The 19,116-nt window shown below is 42.1% G+C and overlaps 1 protein-coding gene across 19 annotated transcripts in view; it reads left to right on the top strand.

Moving 5' to 3' along the window:
• Positions 1-19,116, top strand: part of Chd6 (chromodomain helicase DNA binding protein 6) — a 161,277-nt gene that overhangs the window by 37,664 nt on the left and 104,497 nt on the right. For 17 of the 19 annotated variants that reach the window (XR_005501897.2, XR_005501896.2, NM_001107797.1 and 14 more), the window contains one exon: positions 10,873-10,927. The exons of 1 other annotated variant lie outside the window; for it this stretch is intronic. Coding sequence is in view for 16 of the 18 variants with exons in the window: in NM_001107797.1 (NP_001101267.1) it covers positions 10,895-10,927 (33 nt within the window). In the remaining 2 variants the exon portion in view is untranslated. Of the gene's footprint in view, positions 1-10,872; positions 10,928-11,655; positions 11,734-19,116 lie in introns of all 19 variants that reach the window. One more of the 19 variants, XM_063283864.1, reaches the window with a different exon arrangement.

Below are 19,116 nucleotides of genomic sequence, written 5' to 3'. Positions count from 1 at the left end.
TGCTTGTGAAGGCTTTCAAAAGGGAAGAAATGCCACCTGCAAATGACCAGGACAGTGCCCTCCAGCTCATGGTTTCCTAGCCAATGAGACATCAAGAGGAGCACTTTTTGACATGAACATCTTAGAAACATACCACTCATTCAGATGTTTCCCGGGGGTGAGGGGCTACTGAGCAGATGATGGGGTTTGAGGCAGGCAGAGAACATTACCCAGAACCAAGTTCTGAAGGCTCAGATGCCGTATACGGAAGGGCGTTGGAAGAATTTTCCAGGCAGAGAAAGCCTGAGCAGGAACCTGAGTGGCCAGGTCCTGTTTAGTATTATTGGATTTAGGTTGGAAAATGATGCCAAATCAATAGATGTGGACTAGGGTACATGTTGCTTATGCAGGACTCTGCTCTACATTTAAGGGTAAAGGCTATGTTTATGTCCATGGTCTGAAACGTGGAACTTTTTCAAACCTTATCTGTTTCCTGGTCCCTGGCAATCATCTTTATTATGTGGTTGATTGAGGTGATGTATTCTCTCTGGTCAGGGAACACACTCAAAAGCTTGGCAACTGCTATCATCTATGTAGATTTTATCAGGTATTAAGAATAATTTAGGACCATTATAAACCTGATTTTTTTTTTTCTTTTTCTTTTTTTCGGAGCTGGGGACCGAACCCAGGGCCTTGCACTTGCTAGGCAAGCGCTCTACCACTGAGCTAAATCCCCAACCCATAAACCTTATTCTTAACGATGGTCCTCAAATGCTTTAGTCTTCCTTGTAGCCCACCATCTACCAGAGGTAATGGAAAAGAAAGGGTTCTGGGGAAGTGGACCTGCTTAGACAGTTTCTTTGATTCAGCTCCCATCTGTGCTGTCTGGAAATTGGCAGTTCACACACAGGTTAGCAGTGACAGCTTGATCTACTTGCAAACACTTCATGGCTACACCATCAGTCTAGTCGGTAGAGTTGGGATAGCAAACATGAATCAGCAGCAGTGACATAACCTAGCAGAGACAGCTGGGCCTCACCCTCAGCTCGAGTCAGTCAGCATGAGGGATGCCAGACGTTCTCTGCTGTGCCTCTCTCAGGGAAGCGAAGATCCACGAAGACTCCAGATCTGCAAGCATTGCACAGCCAGCTCTACCTGCAAGCCAAGCTCAGCCTCCCTCACTGTCTGTCCAGTCTTTATTTATAGCCTCCAAACACACATATGCCCCATGGGTCTTGAATTTGTCTCAGCTGTCATCACTCTGCCAATCAGCCCAAGTTCACAGAATTGGCAAGAAACTGGAGCAAACCACCAGAAGTTCTCTCTCTCTCTCTCTCTCTCTCTCTCTCTCTCTCTCTCTCTCTCTGTGTTTCTCTCTATGGAGTCCTGACAAGTGCAACTAAACTAAACAATGTAGGGCGGACCAATATATGTATGTTTATAGCAAAGAATCCTTCATCACATGTGCTTTCACATGCTTGCTTTAGTAGAGCATCCTCTCTCCTGTGTCTGCTTCAGTGAAACATTCCTTCTTGAGTCTGCCTTAACCTTTCACTTGTGTCCACTTCAGCTAAACATTCCTTCATATGTTTGCCCCAGCAAAAGAACATCTAATCAACTTTCTAAAGAACCCTTAAGTTTCCACTTCAATGGTCCATGTTACCACTAAGGGCCATCTTGGTGTCCTTGATCCTGCTTTGAGGCAGGGGGCCATGTGAATGTCTGTGTCCTGTGTTACCACCAAAGGCCATGTGGATGTTTGTAGTCTGTGTTGCCACCAGGGGCCATGTTGGTGTCCATGACCCAGCAGCAGCCTGGGGTCAAGTTGATGTCTGTGGTCTACTGCCACCTGAGGTCATGTCGATGTCTGTGGTCCATGCCATAGCCAGAAACTATGTGGAAGTCCACAGTCTGTGCTGCTGCTGACTGTACAAGGCAAGCAAGCTTCTTCCTCGGTGATATTGATGGCTACAGACTCCCAGTTGAGAATGAGAGACATAGAAGACTTCTGTGACAACCTCACTCCCCTTACACCCCCACCCCTAAAGAAATGGTCTAGACAGGAAGCCATAAATAGAACTTTTTAAAAACTGTGGCAAGGATGTTGAAGTGTAGCTCTTAACAGTTGGCAGCCTCTGATAGAGGTATGAGTGGGGAAGGACTCAGTTTTCTTTAAGGGGCTGACCACTGGGAATTTGCCTTATGTTTAGTATATGAGCAACATAAACTGGCCTTGGCATCTTTTTCTTCTTTCTCTTTTGCTAGGGGATATCACAAGGGTGAGGTAGACCTGGGAGTACTGGGAAGAGAGTATGATAAGGGTACATTGTGTAAAGTTTCCAAATAACGAATAAAAATATTATGTTAAAACAAAACACAAAACTAACGGTACCTACTAAAGCCCTATCATCTGATTTTGTTAGCACAGTGGTACTCAACCTGTGGGTCAGGATCCCTTTGGGGGCTGTCAAATGACTCTTTTGCAAGGATCCCATGCCAGATATCCTGCATATTGGATATTTATATTACAATTCATAACAGTAGCAAAATTACAGTTATGAAGTAGCAATACAAATAATTTTATTGTTGGGGGTCATTACAACATGAGGAACTGTATTAAAGGGTATTAGGAAGATTGAGAACAACTGTGTTAGCATTTCAGGAAAAAATATTCTTGGTAGCAGTAAAATGGTAGAGTGAGGGCAATAGACAGACAACACTGAGTGTAGGAGGCCCTTAGGAGGCTATTGCAGACAGGAAGTGATGCCCAAGGCCTTGAGAATAAACCAAAGTGTGTTGGGGAAGAACCACAGGTTCAGGAATTACAAAAAAGTTAGAAGAAAGAGAGACCAAAAAGAGTTTGGGGCTGGGAGGCAGGTTGCAGAACGCCACTCTACAACAGGAACATGGGGATGCACATAGTGCTTTGGAGGTTAATTTTCAAGACTTGTAGAGGGGATGGGATGCCTGTGTGATCCCTAACTAGGACTGGTTGGGATTAGGTTGGGTACAAACAAGACTTGGATTTATAAGTTCACAGTAGTCATTATGTAGAAAAGCTTGGGAGTTTTAATAGAATTTGCAAGAATCTTGGTGGTGTGAGTGGATTAAGTCCTGGAAGTAGTGACATTTGAGAGGAGGGGCCTATAAAGGGAAGCTGAGCTTAATCAGGAAAAAATTTTCAAGAAGCCAGTGGTTAGGAGCACCACTCCTAAGAAGCTGTTTGCAGCTGCCAGCTTCTAGGAGAGAGCTGGAGAGATGGCTCAGTGGTTAAGAGCACTGACTGCTCTTCCAGAGGTCCTGAGTTCAATTCCCAGCAGCCACATGGTGGCTCACAACCGTCTGTAATGGGATCTGATGCCCTCTTCTGGTGTATCTGAAGACAGCGACAGTGTCCTCACATGAAGTAAAATAAATAAATCTTACAAAAAAAAAAAAAAACCCAAAACTCTACATATTATTTTTAAAAAAAAGTCCACTTTCTCCAGTGGAGTGACTGGTTACCTCAACCACACTCCAGACCTCACGTCCACAAGTAGTTGGCCAACACAAAACAGGGCTCGCTCGCTCTCCCTCTCTCCCACTCTCTCCCTCTCTCTTCCCCTGTCTCCCCCTCCCCCCCTCTTTCTTTTTGAGATAGAAAATATGAAGTTGGAGAGCAAAGAATATGATCAAAGTATACTGTGTGGGGGTTGGTGGTTTAGCTCAGTGGCAGAGCGCTTGCCTTGGAAGCGCAAGGCCCTGGGTTCGGTCCCCAGCTCCGAAAAAAAGAACCAAAAAAAAAAAAAAGTATACTGTGTGAAATTTTAAAAACATTTGTAATATTTTTAAAGTAGTTTTTTTATGTACAAACACCCCTTCTCTTATCCCACAGAGTTTCTCTGTTAGCACTTTGCATTAATTTGATTGTTTCAAATGATGAGTGAATGTTCCTATGTTAAGTCCAAAGTTTAGAGTATGCACTCTTTGTGTCAGACAGTCTCTCCCACACACCGGGGCAGAGAGGACAGCAGTGTTAGGGAAGCGAATGACAGAAGGAAGACTTGATGGTGTGTAGAGGGTTTGTTACAGTTGCTACTATTTCTTTGTTGAAAGAAGAAAGTGGGAAATTAGTGATTTTCGCTTAAACTAGGGGAAATGAACCTCTCATTCAACAAATGTTCTTTGAGCATCTCACTACAAGCCCATGAGACTCTAGATCCTAGAAGTATAGCATGAGTAAAATGGCTAACTTTCCTGTGCTGTGTATAGAAGACACATGTAGTAACTCATAGCCCAAAAGGAAAATGCCAGAGAGAAACAAGCCTCAAGAAACAGGATTACAGTGAGATGAGAAGTTGAGGAGGGGAGGTACTGTTACTGTTAGACAAGAAAAGACACCTCTGAAGAAGCAGCGAGACTCTGGCATAAAAGGAAGTTAGCTGAGGGATAAGAATTGGACTCTGGCCTTTTGCAAAGTAATACATGTACTAAGCTTGAATTTAATATTCATCTAACAGAAATGCCCCCATCCAATAGGTCTCACCATTCATATTTATTACACACCTAAAGGGTGTAAATTTGTGCTAAAAAATTAGTTTCTTCATTTTAAAATCTTACAACTACCAAAGTTCACCCCCCACCATGGTCATTATACTTTGGTCCTACTTCAAACTGCCTTCCTACTGGAGACTCTTTGTCAGGGCTGGACTTCCAGGGACTCCTCAGGAGTGCTGCCACCTTACCTGACTTAAGGCTCGGCAGCACTGTAGCTGCCATGTAGTTTGTGTCCACTGTGTAACGGATGCCATAGCTTGCTGTCCTCCTAATCCCTCTGGGTAGGTGTCACCATCTGACAGTCTGTGAAACCTCTGGAAGGGATCTTCATGCCTAATCACTCTCAGACATTGGATTTAAACTCTGATTTTTGACACTTCAAATTTTTGATATTTAATAACACCTGTAATTTGCTTCACACCCAGTGAGGCAGAAGTATCTTTGTCCCGTTTGTTTGTGTCATGAGGGTAAATATGTGATGTCTTCGTTCTTTTTTATTCTGACAGACAGTTCAGTGCACATCATGCCAAGGAAAGGAAAGCAGCAGGGGCACTAAGGCTAGTGATAACACAGCCTCGGCAAATCAGGAGACAGAAGGATGGAGACAAGCTAGTGCTTACTTTCTTTATGTTCTGCAGTCAGGATCCCTGCCTAAGGAATGATGCCACCCACAGTTAAGATGGCTCTTCCCACATCAGTTAATGGAATAACAGGCAGGCCCAGAGGCCCATCTTCCAGGTGATCTGAATTCTGCCAACAGTTGACAGCACTAATGACCACAGGTGGAAGGGGAAGCTGAGGGGTCTTAACCACTGGGTCCTCATTGTGACCAAAATCTAGGTTCTTAAACTGTGTGTGAAGGGGGGGAGGTGCTAAAATATTTGTAGCAGTAAAAACTTTCTGGTGGTTGGGAACCGTGGTTAAGAACACGAACTGTTCCTGCAGAAGATTTGAATTTAGTTCCAAGCACCCAGGTGAGGTAGTTCATAACTGCTTGGGACTCTAGCTCCAGGAAGTCCAACACCTCTGCCTTCTGCGGCAACTACATTCGCATGCATGTCACATACGACGAAGAAAAGTTAATTCAGAATCAAATATATAATGAACCCAGGGTGCCTCTGGCAATACCCACCCATCTGCAGGCCAGCCTCACTGCAGCCTTGGTTTCGAACACAACACACTCGTTGTCCCTTGTGCACATCAGCACTTAACACAGTGCCCTCAAACACTACCCCAAACACCTTGGCTAAGACTGAAGACGTTGTAATGCTGTGCTTAACTGAGGCTTCCTGTACCAGAAGTATAGTGCTTTAACTAAAGAAAACAAAGACTTAACATTTCCCTTTCATCCTTAGCATGTAGAAGAGCTTTGAAGAATTTGAAAAAAATTCACTACTGAAAAGAACACTTGAGTTAGAGAGAATAATAAAAAATATTTTATTGGAACCTGGCACTCATTTTTTCTTAGTGGAAAGAAGGGAACTTTATGTTGTTTGCTTTTTATGTTATTAGCGATATACCTTTTTGGAGAAGATATTACATGCAGCACTTACGAATTGGGATACAGTGAGGAGAGTCTGAGACTCCTACCAGTTTTCTTGTGATTCAGCAGTTAGTTTTTCCCCAAGACAGATTTCCTGGTTTACATACTGTGAGCTCTTTGAAATGTATAAATTATGTTGTTAATTAAGTGTTGAGATTCTGAAATTACTACTTGATTTGTTCTTTACTGAGTCACGATCTAATCACAACTTCTGAGTGATGGTGATACAGCAACAGAGACCAAAAACCTTTTCTAATATGTGCAGAAGCACAAGCCATTCCTGGTTCAACTTCGCAGAAAGATGAGTTCTAGGGTTTTTGTGTGTTTGTTTTGCGTTTTAATGTATGTTATCAGAAAGCCTTTAAAAAAGTAGAGGTAGCATCAAAGAGGATGTTTGTAGATTGTACGGTGCTTAGGAACCACACAGTGTTTTGAAGTGGCTATGATGTTACTAACTACTGTTACTTTATGGGGTGGTAGCATACAGGTTTGTGGCAACCTATAGGGCATCTAGAAATGAACTAACAGTAATGATTTTAAGGGTTCTTTTCAGTGAACTGGAACAGTTAATCCTTGTATTAGTCAGGGTTCTTTAACACAACCTATAGAATGAATCTCATTTATATTTGTATCTGGGACTTTTATATATTTGTGTACAGAAGGTCTGAGAATCCAGTAATTGTTCAGTTCATGAGGCTGGATGTCTCAACTTGTCTTCAGTATACACTGGAATACTGGAAGGGAGGCTCCAAGAGTGAGAGAGTGAGAGAATAAATGAGAGAGAGAGAGGGAGGGAGAGAGAGAGAGAGAAAGAGCGAGAGAGAGAGAGAGAGAGAGAGAGAGAGAGAGAGAGAGAGAGAGAGAGAGAGCGCAAGCACACTGGACTGGAGGCAGAGTGCACACAGCAGGCAGAGTGAAAGCTTCCTTCTTCCATGTTCTTTATGTAGATTACCAGCAGGTGTGGCCCAGATTAAAGGTGGATCTTCCCACCTCAAAGATTCAGATTAGAAGTGAGTCTTCCTACTTAAAATTAGTTAATTAAGAAAAAAAATCGCCCCACAGGTGTGTCATTTGGCTTTTAGTTAATTTTTAGTTAATTTTATTAGAGACAAGTTGACAACCAAGAATAATCATCACACTTGTAGAGTCACATGACCTGCACTGCCTTGAGTTCAGAGTATAGGCAAGGGAAACACTTGTGCCTCTTCCCAGCCTTCCTAGCCTGTGCTAATATGCCTCCCTCGCCCTGTGTTCATGATGACAGAAGCCCAAGAACCTCTGCAGCAGGAGGTGTCTTCCCGCACCCCACCCCTCATCCCTAAGTCATCCTTTACTGCTCAGGCACATCCTTCCCTGCTCCTTTCTTTGTGATTCATTCCTTAAAGTGGGACTGGTGAGTGAAAAGGGTTAGGAGCGTTTAGAGATTTAGGGGCACCTTGCCTGAACAGAAAGCTTAAAAAGAAAGTGCCATTTAGCCATTTGTGTGGTGAATAGGGCCCTGATAACGCTGGGAATTTGTTTATCTGACCTTGTTTGTGACACCAAATGAAAATTAAGGGATATTTTGTGATCGTATTTGGTTTGGTTTGGTCTCTCTTTTTTTTCTTGGATCAGTTTTTTATATGTTAAATGTAATTTATTGGTGCTGATAGAACTTCTGTATATTTTTAATAATTTCATTTTATTGGGCAGAAATTTTGGTATATATGTCTAGGTTGATAATACCTTTCTTATTAGGGGAAATTAATGTTAAAAGTTAATTTTAGAATTTGTGGTAGTTTGTGAGATAAGTTGAGAATATAGAGTTTTCTGGAATGCTCAAGAAATACATGGTAGTTAGTGGCTGAGAATTATGATTTTTCTGAGTTTGATAATTTGAAGTTGAATTAAAAGGAAAAAGTGTTAGCATAACTTACTCAGAACTATAATGAAGCTTGCAGAAGAATATTCTTTTTAGGTTTTACCTGCTGTGATTGAGGGTGGTTTCTCCTTCTCTGGGACTGATGGTTGCCTTGGGATGAGTCACTGTGAACCGTCAGTGCTGACTCTGACTGACTCCCAAAGCGTCGTCCGCTACTGATGAGCCAGTGGTCTGCCTCGCTGCCCTGCCTGGTGCATAAGCCATTAGCACATTTCTTAAATCTTATCTCTCGTGACTCCAGAATACATGGATATAAAATAGGTAGTACATAAGGCAAATTTTACTGATAGTAAATCATAAGGAATTTACTTTAAAGCAGCTGTTGTTATACATACTTTACCTTCTGTAAAGATAAAAAGCAGATCTGTGTACCAATGAGAAGAATGTATTCATGTATTTTACATAAAGAATTAAATTCTGGCTCAGCATCTAAAAGACACAGCACCTTAGGTGTTTACAAAGGTGGGGTTTTTTGTCTGTATATCTGTGTGTGTGTGTGTGTGTGTGTGTGTGTGTGTGTGTGTGTGTCTATGTCTGTGTGTGTGTCTATGTCTGTGTGTCTATGTATGTCTGTGTGTGTGTCTATGTCTGTGTGTGTCTATGTATGTCTGTGTCTATGTCTGTGTGTGTGTCTATGTATGTCTGTGTGTGTCTATGTATGTCTATGTGTGTGTCTATGTCTGTGTGTGTGTCTATGTATGTCTGTGTGTGTGTCTATGTCTGTGTGTGTGTCTATGTCTGTGTGTGTGTCTATGTCTGTGTGTGTGTCTCTGTGTGTGTCTATATCTGTGTGTGTATGTGTGTGTGTCTATGTATGTCTGTGTGTGTGTCTGTGTGTGTGTGTATGTCTCTGTGTGTGTGTCTATGTATGTCTGTGTCTATGTCTGTGTGTGTGTATATGTATGTCTGTGTGTGTATGTCTGTGTGTGTCTATGTATGTCTCTGTGTGTGTGTGTCTCTGTGTGTGTGTCTATTTCTGTGTGTGTGTGTCTGTGTGTGTGTCTATGTCTGTGTGTGTCTATGTGAGTGTGTGTGTATGTGTGTGCACGCGCGTGCACCTATGCAGTGTCTCTGGTTTTTGTTTGTTACTAAGCTTCAGTCTCCAGGCTAACTGCCCACAAGCTTCTGAGGATTCTCCTTTCTCTGCCTCTCATCTCATAGGACCTCTGGAATTACACTACATGTCACTGTGCCCAGCTTTCACAGGTCTGGGGATTCAGACTCAGATCATACTGTTTGCGCAGCAAGCGCTTCATCCATTAAGCCGTCACCCTAGCCTTTGACCAGTGTTTTGATTTTATAACAGTCATTGCTGAGAATGCTGCTTCTCATAAATGCATAGTACAACATGACAGAAACGCCTGTGCCCTTATCCCAAGCCAAAATTTACCAAATCACTCTTTTATGAAACTCAGGTCAGCAACTCAAGCAGCAATTTTAAAAATCAAATTCTAAAGTAAAGCACTCCAAAGAGACACTAATGTGATATTTATATGCTGGGAAATAGTAATAGGAAAATACTAGAGTTTTAGTTTTCTATACTGAAACCATTGTGCTTCTATAGAAGAAGACGACAACTCTGCATGGCAGTGAGAGCCCCGCAGCATCATAGTTGTGCTGCCTGGGGCCAGAGGTCGTTAGTCATGCGAGGTGAGTGCAGTGCAGAGAACAGATGTGTGCTCCAAACCAAGGTGCGGGAAGTCGTGGGACACAAATAGGCAGACTCTGCCAGGAAACCTGGCTTCATCATACATTTGATTCTAATTTTTGGTAGTTGCCATTCAGAAACCTTTTAATGTTGCCACTTTTTTACCTCCTCATTCATTTACATAACCCTGTATGTCATCATGGCCCACAGCTTAAGAAAATGTACTTCAAAGAAAACTTTTAATTTTAAAAAATAATTGTGACCAACTGTGGTTATATATATATATATATATATATATGAGCTATAAAGTTATGTTAGGATTTATGAATATAAATATAAGTAAATCGAGCCAAGGAACACATACCCAGCATCTCAGATACTTTCTTCTCTTTAAAGGTCTATTAATCCCCACACTTCACATTCATACAGATGTGATTAGTGCTGATGTGATATATGCCTCTGGTAATGTGTTAGGCAATCTCTAACTCTATCCTAGAGCCAGAAGCCAAGAGTCTGTGACCCTCCACTTTGTGTGTGTGCGGATATAGGATCTGCAGGTAGTACTTGTCCTTAGTGATGCACTCAGTCCCTGAGACAGGGCTCTCTGGGCCAGGTTCAGTTGCCGGACTCTTGAGGTTCTCACAAGCCATACTGGGAAACCTGTACCAGAACGGCCACTGTGCACCAGATGATGGGGTACGACCTGAGGAGAATAACTCAGTCCTTTACACAAGTTATGAACTGTTGCACTGTAACTTACCACGTAGTATGTACATGGTTTTAACAACAGAAACATAAGGAAATGGAAAAGTGTGCTTCCCTACCAGTGTCAACCCGAGATCCACTCTTAGGCAAGATTACTCTAAACCATTGAGCTATCTTTTTATTTCCTGTATTTCTATTATTTTAATTGATTTGTCTGTGGTAAACTTATCCCCCCCCCAAAAGAATGAAGGTTAACTGTTTATACTTTCTCCTCATTTCCATCGATAAAGTTATACCGTTTATTTTTATTTCTGGTTTTAGTTACCTGGTAGCTTTGATATTCCAGCATCTTTTATAAATTACCTGATCTCTAAAGACTGTATGTCTTTTTTACTTCACCTCATCTGGAACAATATATTGGATCTGGTGAGAGCTATGTGTGGACTTAGATGTCTGGGCATAGTTAAACAGTTAATCTGGAGAGAATGTAAATGTTTTATGTGGGATTTATCATAATCTTTGCCTTTTTATGTTTCATAGAAATAAATATTTCCCTAAGTTGATGAAAATGAAAATACAGAAGAAAGAGAAGCAGGTGAGTGGTCCCATTTCTTTTACACGTTGTGTCTGTTGCTGTGGCCACATTTTGACCTCTGATGGTTGCCAGTTTCTTCTGCTCTTTATTCTCCACAGAGTTACAGAGCTCTCGGTGACTAGTGCTTGGAAGTTTCCCTTTCGCTTCAGTCATGTCCGTATAGGAGCAGTGTAATTAGACTGAATCGGAGCACTAATGAGCCTGGTGGAAGCGCTTTTGGAACAGCTCTTCATGTTTTTCAGAACGATGTCACCAATTCTCAATAGTTTACATTTAGTCATTCTTGGATATTTAGTTTGCTAAAAGCATTTTCCCTGTGTGTGTGTGTGTGTGTGTGTGTGTGTGTGTGTGTGTGTGTGTGTGTGTGTGTACGTATGTACATGTACACCTGATGTTTACATGTAGGCGAGTGTGGACTAGCTTATGTATAGTGGTCAGAGGACAAGTTTATGAAGTCACTTCTCTCCTTCCACCTTTCTGGGGAGCTCCTGGGTGTCAGACGTAGACTCAGGTTGTCAGGCAAATTCAACAATCACCTTTACTCACTGGCCCTGGACGTATTCTTTTAACTATAAACTATTTGTAGCCCGCGTGACTCAATGGTAGTTTATAGAGTTGGTACTCCTATTTCAGAATACCAGGCAGTACGGCTGTGAGATGGGAGATGTAGAAATGTGCCTCTGCCTCTCGCACGGTCTGTCTCTAATACATGGCCTTTCTTTTCATAGAGTTGGATGATAATCTAGAAACTAGGATGGGGGGACTCGGGGGATATGAATTCGGTCTTGCGTTGGGACCCATGCAAGGTAAGCGTTGGGTGGGACTGGCCACTCTTTTCCAGTCTCCTCCTTTGGAATCCTACATAGGGAGATGTGGGTATCAGAAAGCCTACCCTCTAGGTGGCCCTTGTTGGGGAGCTTGAGCTGGAGAAATTATTCTCATCTGTGTCGGTTACTCATGGGAAAAGCAATACTTCTGCCTAAACATTGGATTTCTCTCAGTTGATAGTAAACACCACAGAAAAGTTTTACCTGCCAGGAATTTATCCTAAGATAGACTCTGACAGATGTCCGAATCTGTGTACAAGATCTCCTATTACTCTGTTATGATCAGGAAGATGGGAAAGAACCACACATCTGTAGAGGGTGGTTCTAATGCATTGATTTTTTTTCCTTTTATTGGATATTTACATTTACAATCTTATCCCCTTTCCCAGTTTCCCCTCCAGAAACCTGCTACCCCCCCCACCTGCTTCTGTGAGGGTGCTCCTTCACCTCCCCACCTACTCCCTCCAACCTCCCCACCCTGGCATTCCCCTTCACTGGGGCATCAAGCCTTCACAGGACCAAGGGCCTCTCCTCCCATTGATGCCTGACAAGGCCACCCTCTGGTACATATGTGGATGGAGCCGTCCTGTGTTCTCTCAGGGTGGGGGTTTAGTCTCCGAGGGTCGGGTTGGTTGGTATTGTGTTCTTTCTATGGGGTTGCAAACCCCTTCAGCTACTTCAGTCCTTTCTCTTAACTCCTCCATTGGGTACCCCATTCTCAGTTCAGTTGTTGGCTGCGAGCATCCACCTCTGTATCTTTCAGGCTCTGGCAGAGCCTCTCAGGAGACAGCTATATCGGGCTCCTGTCAGCATGCACTTCTTAGCATCAGCAATATTGTCTGGATTTGGTGTCTGTATATGGGATGGATCCCCAGGTGGGGAAGTCTCTGGATGGCCCTTCCTTCAGTCTCTGCTCACACTTGTCTCCATATTTCTTCCTGTGAGTATTTTTGTTCCCCCTTCTAAGGAGGTCTAAAACATCCACACTTTGGTCTTCCTACTTTTTGAGCTTCATTTGGTTTTGTGACTTCTATCTTGGGTATTCCGAGCTTTTGGGCTAATATCCACTTATCGGTGAGTGTTTACCATGTTACTTCACTCAGAATGATATTTTCTAGTTCATCCATTTGCCTAAGAGTTTCATGAGGTCATTGTTTTTGATAGCTGAGTAGTACTCCATTGTGTAGATGTACCACATTTTCTGTATCCATTCCTCTGTTAAAGGGCATCTGGGTTCTTTCCAGCTTCTGGCTATTATAAAGAAGGCTGCTGTAAACATAGTAGAGCACGTGTCCTTGTTATATGTTGGATCTGATGCATTGATTTAATCAGGAATCTGTGTTTACTGACACTGAAGGTCCTTACCCTCAATTAGTTTTTGATCTATCAATAAAGTTGCCAGGAGCCAATGGCTGGGACACTGAGAGTCGCATGGGTAGGACACAGGGAGAATCAGGAGAACTGGAGAGGAAAGGGGGACCAGTCTTGGAGAAAATAAAGCCAACCTCCACTGGCCACTTTTCTGACTGGGCCTGGGGTAGCAGGGGAAGATTTAGGAGTCTCCAGTCACTGAGTTAGCCAAGGCACTTTAAGAATAACTCTGTGTGTGTGTGTGTGTGTGTGTGTGTGTGTGTGTGTGTGTGTGTGTGTGTGTGTGTGTGATCTATTCGAGGATCTGAGTTAGCTCCTGGGCAGGTACTAGAGTTTAACTGGCCAGGAGCACAAAGCAGGCAGCCAAAGCTCTTGCAACGTATATCCATCAGAAAGGAACCATTAACTGCATCGTAGAATATACCCCAAACCCGCAAAATTGTTATTTTTAATATGCAAGCAGTCTTAGAGTTCTTAAGGTAATTGTCATGTTTAATTTTTAAATATTTTGTAAGGTAAGCTATTATATAGCTTTAGTCAGGGGTTATTTGAAGCTTCTGTATAGTAACAGTGAGCCGAGTGGGATTTTTGTTGTTGTTTGAGAGAGTTCTGTTTGGTGTCTGTCTGCATTCTAGTCTTGATAAATAAAGTGCAGGTTTGCTTTGTAGTCTAGGCTGGTGTCGAACTTGAGATTAGAGAGTGTCAGCCTCCTGAGTGCTGAGACTATAGAGTTACCCTGCTGTACTTTGCTGCAGATTGAGAATTTTACTTGAAAATTACTGTTAGCTGTATCCGGGTCAAGTTACATAAATAGGAGGAACTGATCCTGTTCCTTTTGTCAGTATTTGGCATTGGGTCACATGGACTATTGACCTACAAGAAATTGCAGGGTATGAAATGAAAAGTGAATGCTGGAGCCAAAACACTCTAGTCATACAGTTTAGGGATGGCTAGAAAGGGCTTTGGTCTTCATAGAATGAGATTGAAATTCCTACTGGACCACTTAGGATCTCAGAGCAAGTTCAGCCTCATTTTTCACAGTGTAGAAAAGGATTAAATGAGATAGTTAAATACTTAGTATTTGGTATATGAAATCAAGAAAATCTTTACTTTAACCATGATTCTGAAATGTTAGAAGCAACACAAAATAGTAGGCTTAGGGTATAGCTCAGAGGTGGATGGAGTATTTGCTTGGCTTGGATAATCTCCAGCATTGGAGAAAGAAGCAAGGGGAAGGTAAAACCTCTTTTAAAAATAACATCCATTCTTTAAAAAACAAAAACAAAAACAAAAACATTCCATTGAAGAAAAATGCATATAAATGCATTCTGATCTTTAAATTTTCTCATTTCCTTGTTCAGAATTTTATCAAGGAAAATTAAAATGAGATGACAGATTTTTTTTACAATTTAATCAAATTTAGCTATAAATAATCATGCTTCTTATTAACTAGAAGGGACTTAACAGGTGGCACGCCAATAATAAAGGCTTTAAAAATTGACTTTGTGTTGCCAAAGGAAATGTTGAAAAAAAAAAAAAAGACTGTGAAAAAGGAATCCCTTACAATCTTTTTATCCGTGTTGATGAAAATGACCAGACTGCCTCTAAGAAGCGTGTGGAGTTTAATTACTAAGATTACCAAACAGTAGTAGGCAGACAAAAGTTAGCTAGCAAAATAAGGTGTGAATTGTAACTATTAGAGCCCAGCTTTTTAGAGTTGAATTAACTTCTTAAGGGGACACAGCCTCATCTCACTGAGAACAGACCTGTGCTGATACTTCTTTGAGTCTCCTTGTTTGATACTAGGAAGTAGAAAGTATGACAAACATGAGACTTGGTATACAAATAGTAAGGGTTAAAAGCGTACTTTAGTAATCTTGATCAATAATCCAGTTTAAAAGCGTAATACTGAAACTTGGAGCTATAACCAGGAGATAATATAAACCTGGTAACTTCGGGAGGACCTTGCTTCTGTGAACAGATACTGAGCAGGCACAGCTGTCATTTTCCGTCCTTGAGAAAGCACGAGCTGCCGGATTGGAAAGAGTGATAGAGAGTGGTGGGAAGTGCAGACCTTGAGACCATTGGACCAGGTTTCTCCCTTGGATGAATGTGGACATGACTTATTCAGTAAACAAATATTGCTGAATTCTCCACATTCCTGCAAGAAATATTTAAGTTCTACTTCAGGCCAGAGGCAGCAGTGACTGAAATGTTCTTCTAAAGAAGTGTCTAGTCTGACTACAGAGAGGCAGTTAAAGTGGAGAATGGCACCTGAGTCAGGAGAACCAGGATTTTACATGTGGATGCCAGGGTAGTGGTCTAGTATTGAAATATAGAAACATAGGTAATATCAGCCCCACCAAAGAACTTAAGAGTATTTTAGAAAGAACAGGGCCTCTGGGGTCAGCCAAGTTGCGTCCAAGAACTGGACAAGCAAAGGCAGGTTCAGGAAGTACCTAGGAGTGAGAGACAAAAGGAAGGCCTAGAGTAGAGTGCTCAGTTTCTGTGGTGGCACAAGGTGAACTAGAGGTAAATATAATGGATTTAGATGCTGCTGTGTTGCTAGCCCAGCTCGTCTGTGTCCTCTTGGAGGGAAAGGTGAGCTCAGATCTCTAGGAAAGTGTTTACCACCAGAACTGAATGCTGAATCATAAACCTTGGTTGAAAATAGTGAGTAAGGAAGACTACAACGTTGATAATGTGGGTTAGTAAACAGTTGATGGTGAGACTTTTCAGCATCATCTGGCAGAGAGCAGGGGTGACGCCAGGCAGAACTTCGTTGGTTTGCAGGAAGACCCTTTTTAGCATTTCAGTTTAGCAGTTTAAAACATTGTCTTCATGAGTCAAAAGGACTTAAAATGGACTTTCTCTAATTCCTTCCTCTGAGCACCAAATTCTGCCTTTGGGTCTTAATACCCACCCACCCCCCAACATACACACGTGCACAACACAATCATTCTATTGGTTTTGTATTTGAAATATACACTTGAGGCCAGAGTACAGGCCTGAATAATCAAAGAAGGCTGACTCGTTGCCTCTCAGGTACATGAATGAAGCAGGACACTAGCACCAGAGTGAAGACTTCTGGCTCTCTTGAGAGGGAGGTAGGGTGTGTCTGTTGAGGGACTCACTGACAAGAGTGGACCAAGTTGGCCCTCTTCAGCTGCTTGGCTCTCCTGATCTCTTTGGCTTGGCTTCTCTGTCCTCACTACTCTTTATTCCCTCTGGCTGCCTGGGCCAGTTTTCTCTAGATCTTCTTCACTCCAGTACGTCTACCTCCACTGTCCTCCATCCCATATGGACACCAGTTTCCTAGGGCAAAGGTTATCTGCCAGCTTCCGCTTTATTAGTACATACACATGTATACATACGTACATACATCATGTGTAAAGGTTTCTTTTAACCTAGGCCTTTTCCTGTGATAATGGGCTAAATGGACTTCTCTTAATTTGAGAACCATTGCCTTGGACCATAATCTTTTCATTTATTTTTAAACCTTTTTTTTTTTTTTTTTTTTTTTGTTCTTTTTTTCGGAGCTGGGGACCGAACCCAGGGTCTTGTGCTTCCTAGGTAAGCGCTCTACCACTGAGCTAAATCCCCAACCCCATTTTTAAACCTTTTTAATTATGATAAATGCAGTTCTTGTAGATATAACTATTTTTCAAGGAGTGCTGTGGGTTAATGAGCTTAGATCAAAGGAACGCCACTTGTTCGTTTGTTTGTTTGTTTGTTTTGGTTTTAACAGCCCCTTTCCTTTCTGTTTACACTCTGTTCCTAGACTCTTACCCCTATTTAAGTTGCTGGGATGAAGCAAATTATTGTTATGGACTACGGTCTCTGGAGCTGTCCCTGTTAGAGCCGTGTCACAGTGGAGATACTGACATAGGATTCAAGTTCCCAACATAAAAAATGCTTCCATGTATTACCAACCCCAAAATTTAAATTTAAATTTAATTTAATTTTAATAATACTTGCCTCTTACCCTTTCAACATCAAATAATTGTGCTCTTTCCCTTTAGAAAGCACCAGCTCTGTCACTTAAGGTGTTTAGCCTTGGCAAGTTGTTTTCTCTCTTACCTGTACATTGGTGTGTGTAGGGGTGGGTAGGGGGGTTGTTCCTGCATAAACATCTATGATTCCTGGTAGTGGGACTTTGTAGATAGCAGGTAGGTGTATATTTAGTTTAGTAAAGACTACCTGACCTTTCCCAAAGTAATGTATATACTCATATTTAACATGTTTAACCAAGTCTCATCTGGATGGCCTGGTGACCTAATAACCTGGTCTGGCTCCCTGGGAGGTCATGAAAATACATATTAGTGTTTGTCAGATTTCAAATCCACAGTCCTCCACTTACTAGCTGTATGGTCAGGGCACATTCCTTACAGTCACCAGTTCTCCACAGCGCCCTCTGCAGACTGGGCATCTTCATAGTGACCTCGTTAGATGGTTGTAGAGGTTAGAGGTCAGTCCCTGTGCCTTATGTCGTCTTAGTGTCTCTGTATGGCCTTCTGTGCTGCATGTCAGCAGCTGCTGTAGATTTTCTCTGGATTTAGTTCTCTTTGCTACTGCCCGCTTCCGTCTTTGGAAAGCCTCCTGCATGAACACGGAGACCCAGTCATGACGGTCTCACTGACCTAGAACAAGCTATCTTGATGAAATTCGGTCTTTTAGGCTTTGAAAGTCTTTAATAAGCAAATTACTTTTCAATTTATGCCCCTTAAAATGTATTTTATTTTCATACATACATAATGGTTATTGATCAAAGTCTCCCCCATTCTCTCTTATCCCTTCCCCATCCCCTCAAATCTTCTAAAGTCCTCCTCCTACATCAAGTATGTCTTTTTTTTCCTCTTTTAAGTTAGGATTGCCTGAATGAGTATGGATATGAGTTCATTTACTTGAGGCTCCCCTTCCCTCCAGCAGCCATTAACTGTTTTGTCTACAGCTCCTGTGGAGAGAGTGGGGCTTCTCCAGGCAGGGAGCTACCACTGCTGTGGATTCATGGGTACAGCCACTGTGTCATGTCCAGAAGATTGTTGTTTTGTGTTATTCTTCTCCATCCTCCAACTCTTAAATTGTTTCTACTCCCTTTTCTGAGCTCTTTCCCAAGCCTCACAGGAGGTGATATGTTCTGTTAGAACTGAATACCTAACAGTCCTAGTTTACTCATTGTTGCACACTAAGGAAACTTGATCTCATGCCCAGGTGTCTATGGCATGGAATTCATTAATACTCCCAGGACGAGTACATAGAGTCTTCCATTCCTTTCTTAAAACACTGAGTCTTGTAAGAACAGCTGTTGCCCCCAGGAGTTAGGATAGTTTATTATCAGGACTTCGCTTATTGTAAAGATCCAAAAGAAAAACCTTTCTTTGCTGTTTTTCTCCAGTGATCTCAATATAAGTGTCATGCTGTGAGCCTCAGACTGGGAGAGGGCACTAGAAAAAGCAGACAGGGTAACATGGGGCCAAGTTTACAATGTTTTTATTCCCAGTGTAGGCCAGGAAGTGTGGGTACAGCTTGGGGAAGCAACACACTGGAGGGAAACCACACAACCTGGGCAAGTGTTTGTGGTTTATAACTTGCCAGGCCTTTTAATAGGAGAGTGAGCATTCACAAATGGTCCTGTTTCTAAACTATTACCACAGTGCAATTTTACCATCTTCCTAGAAAGCTGACTCATCTGGGCTCCCCTAGGTCATTCTTTGTTCTAAATTAAGGAATGAGTGCTGCCCCTGGAGCTAGTACCCACATTATTATCAGACCATTGCCAACTTACTGGTTATGAAATGGCAAGTACTTTTTGGAATACCAGACTGAAAGTATGAGATGAAACTTCTACCTCCAAAGAATTATTTCCCTAAAATTGTTCTCTGAGAGACTGCATACATTTGATTGTACTCAGAAATGGTTACCTTAGCTCCTGTGACATATTTCTTCTGGCATTTGTCACAGCAAATTTTCCTCCTATGTGGGTAGTTTGAT

Source organism: Rattus norvegicus, chromosome 3 (genome assembly GCF_036323735.1).
Source record: "Rattus norvegicus strain BN/NHsdMcwi chromosome 3, GRCr8, whole genome shotgun sequence".
Lineage (NCBI taxonomy): Eukaryota > Metazoa > Chordata > Mammalia > Rodentia > Muridae > Rattus > Rattus norvegicus.
This window is presented reverse-complemented; position numbering and strand designations above follow the sequence as displayed.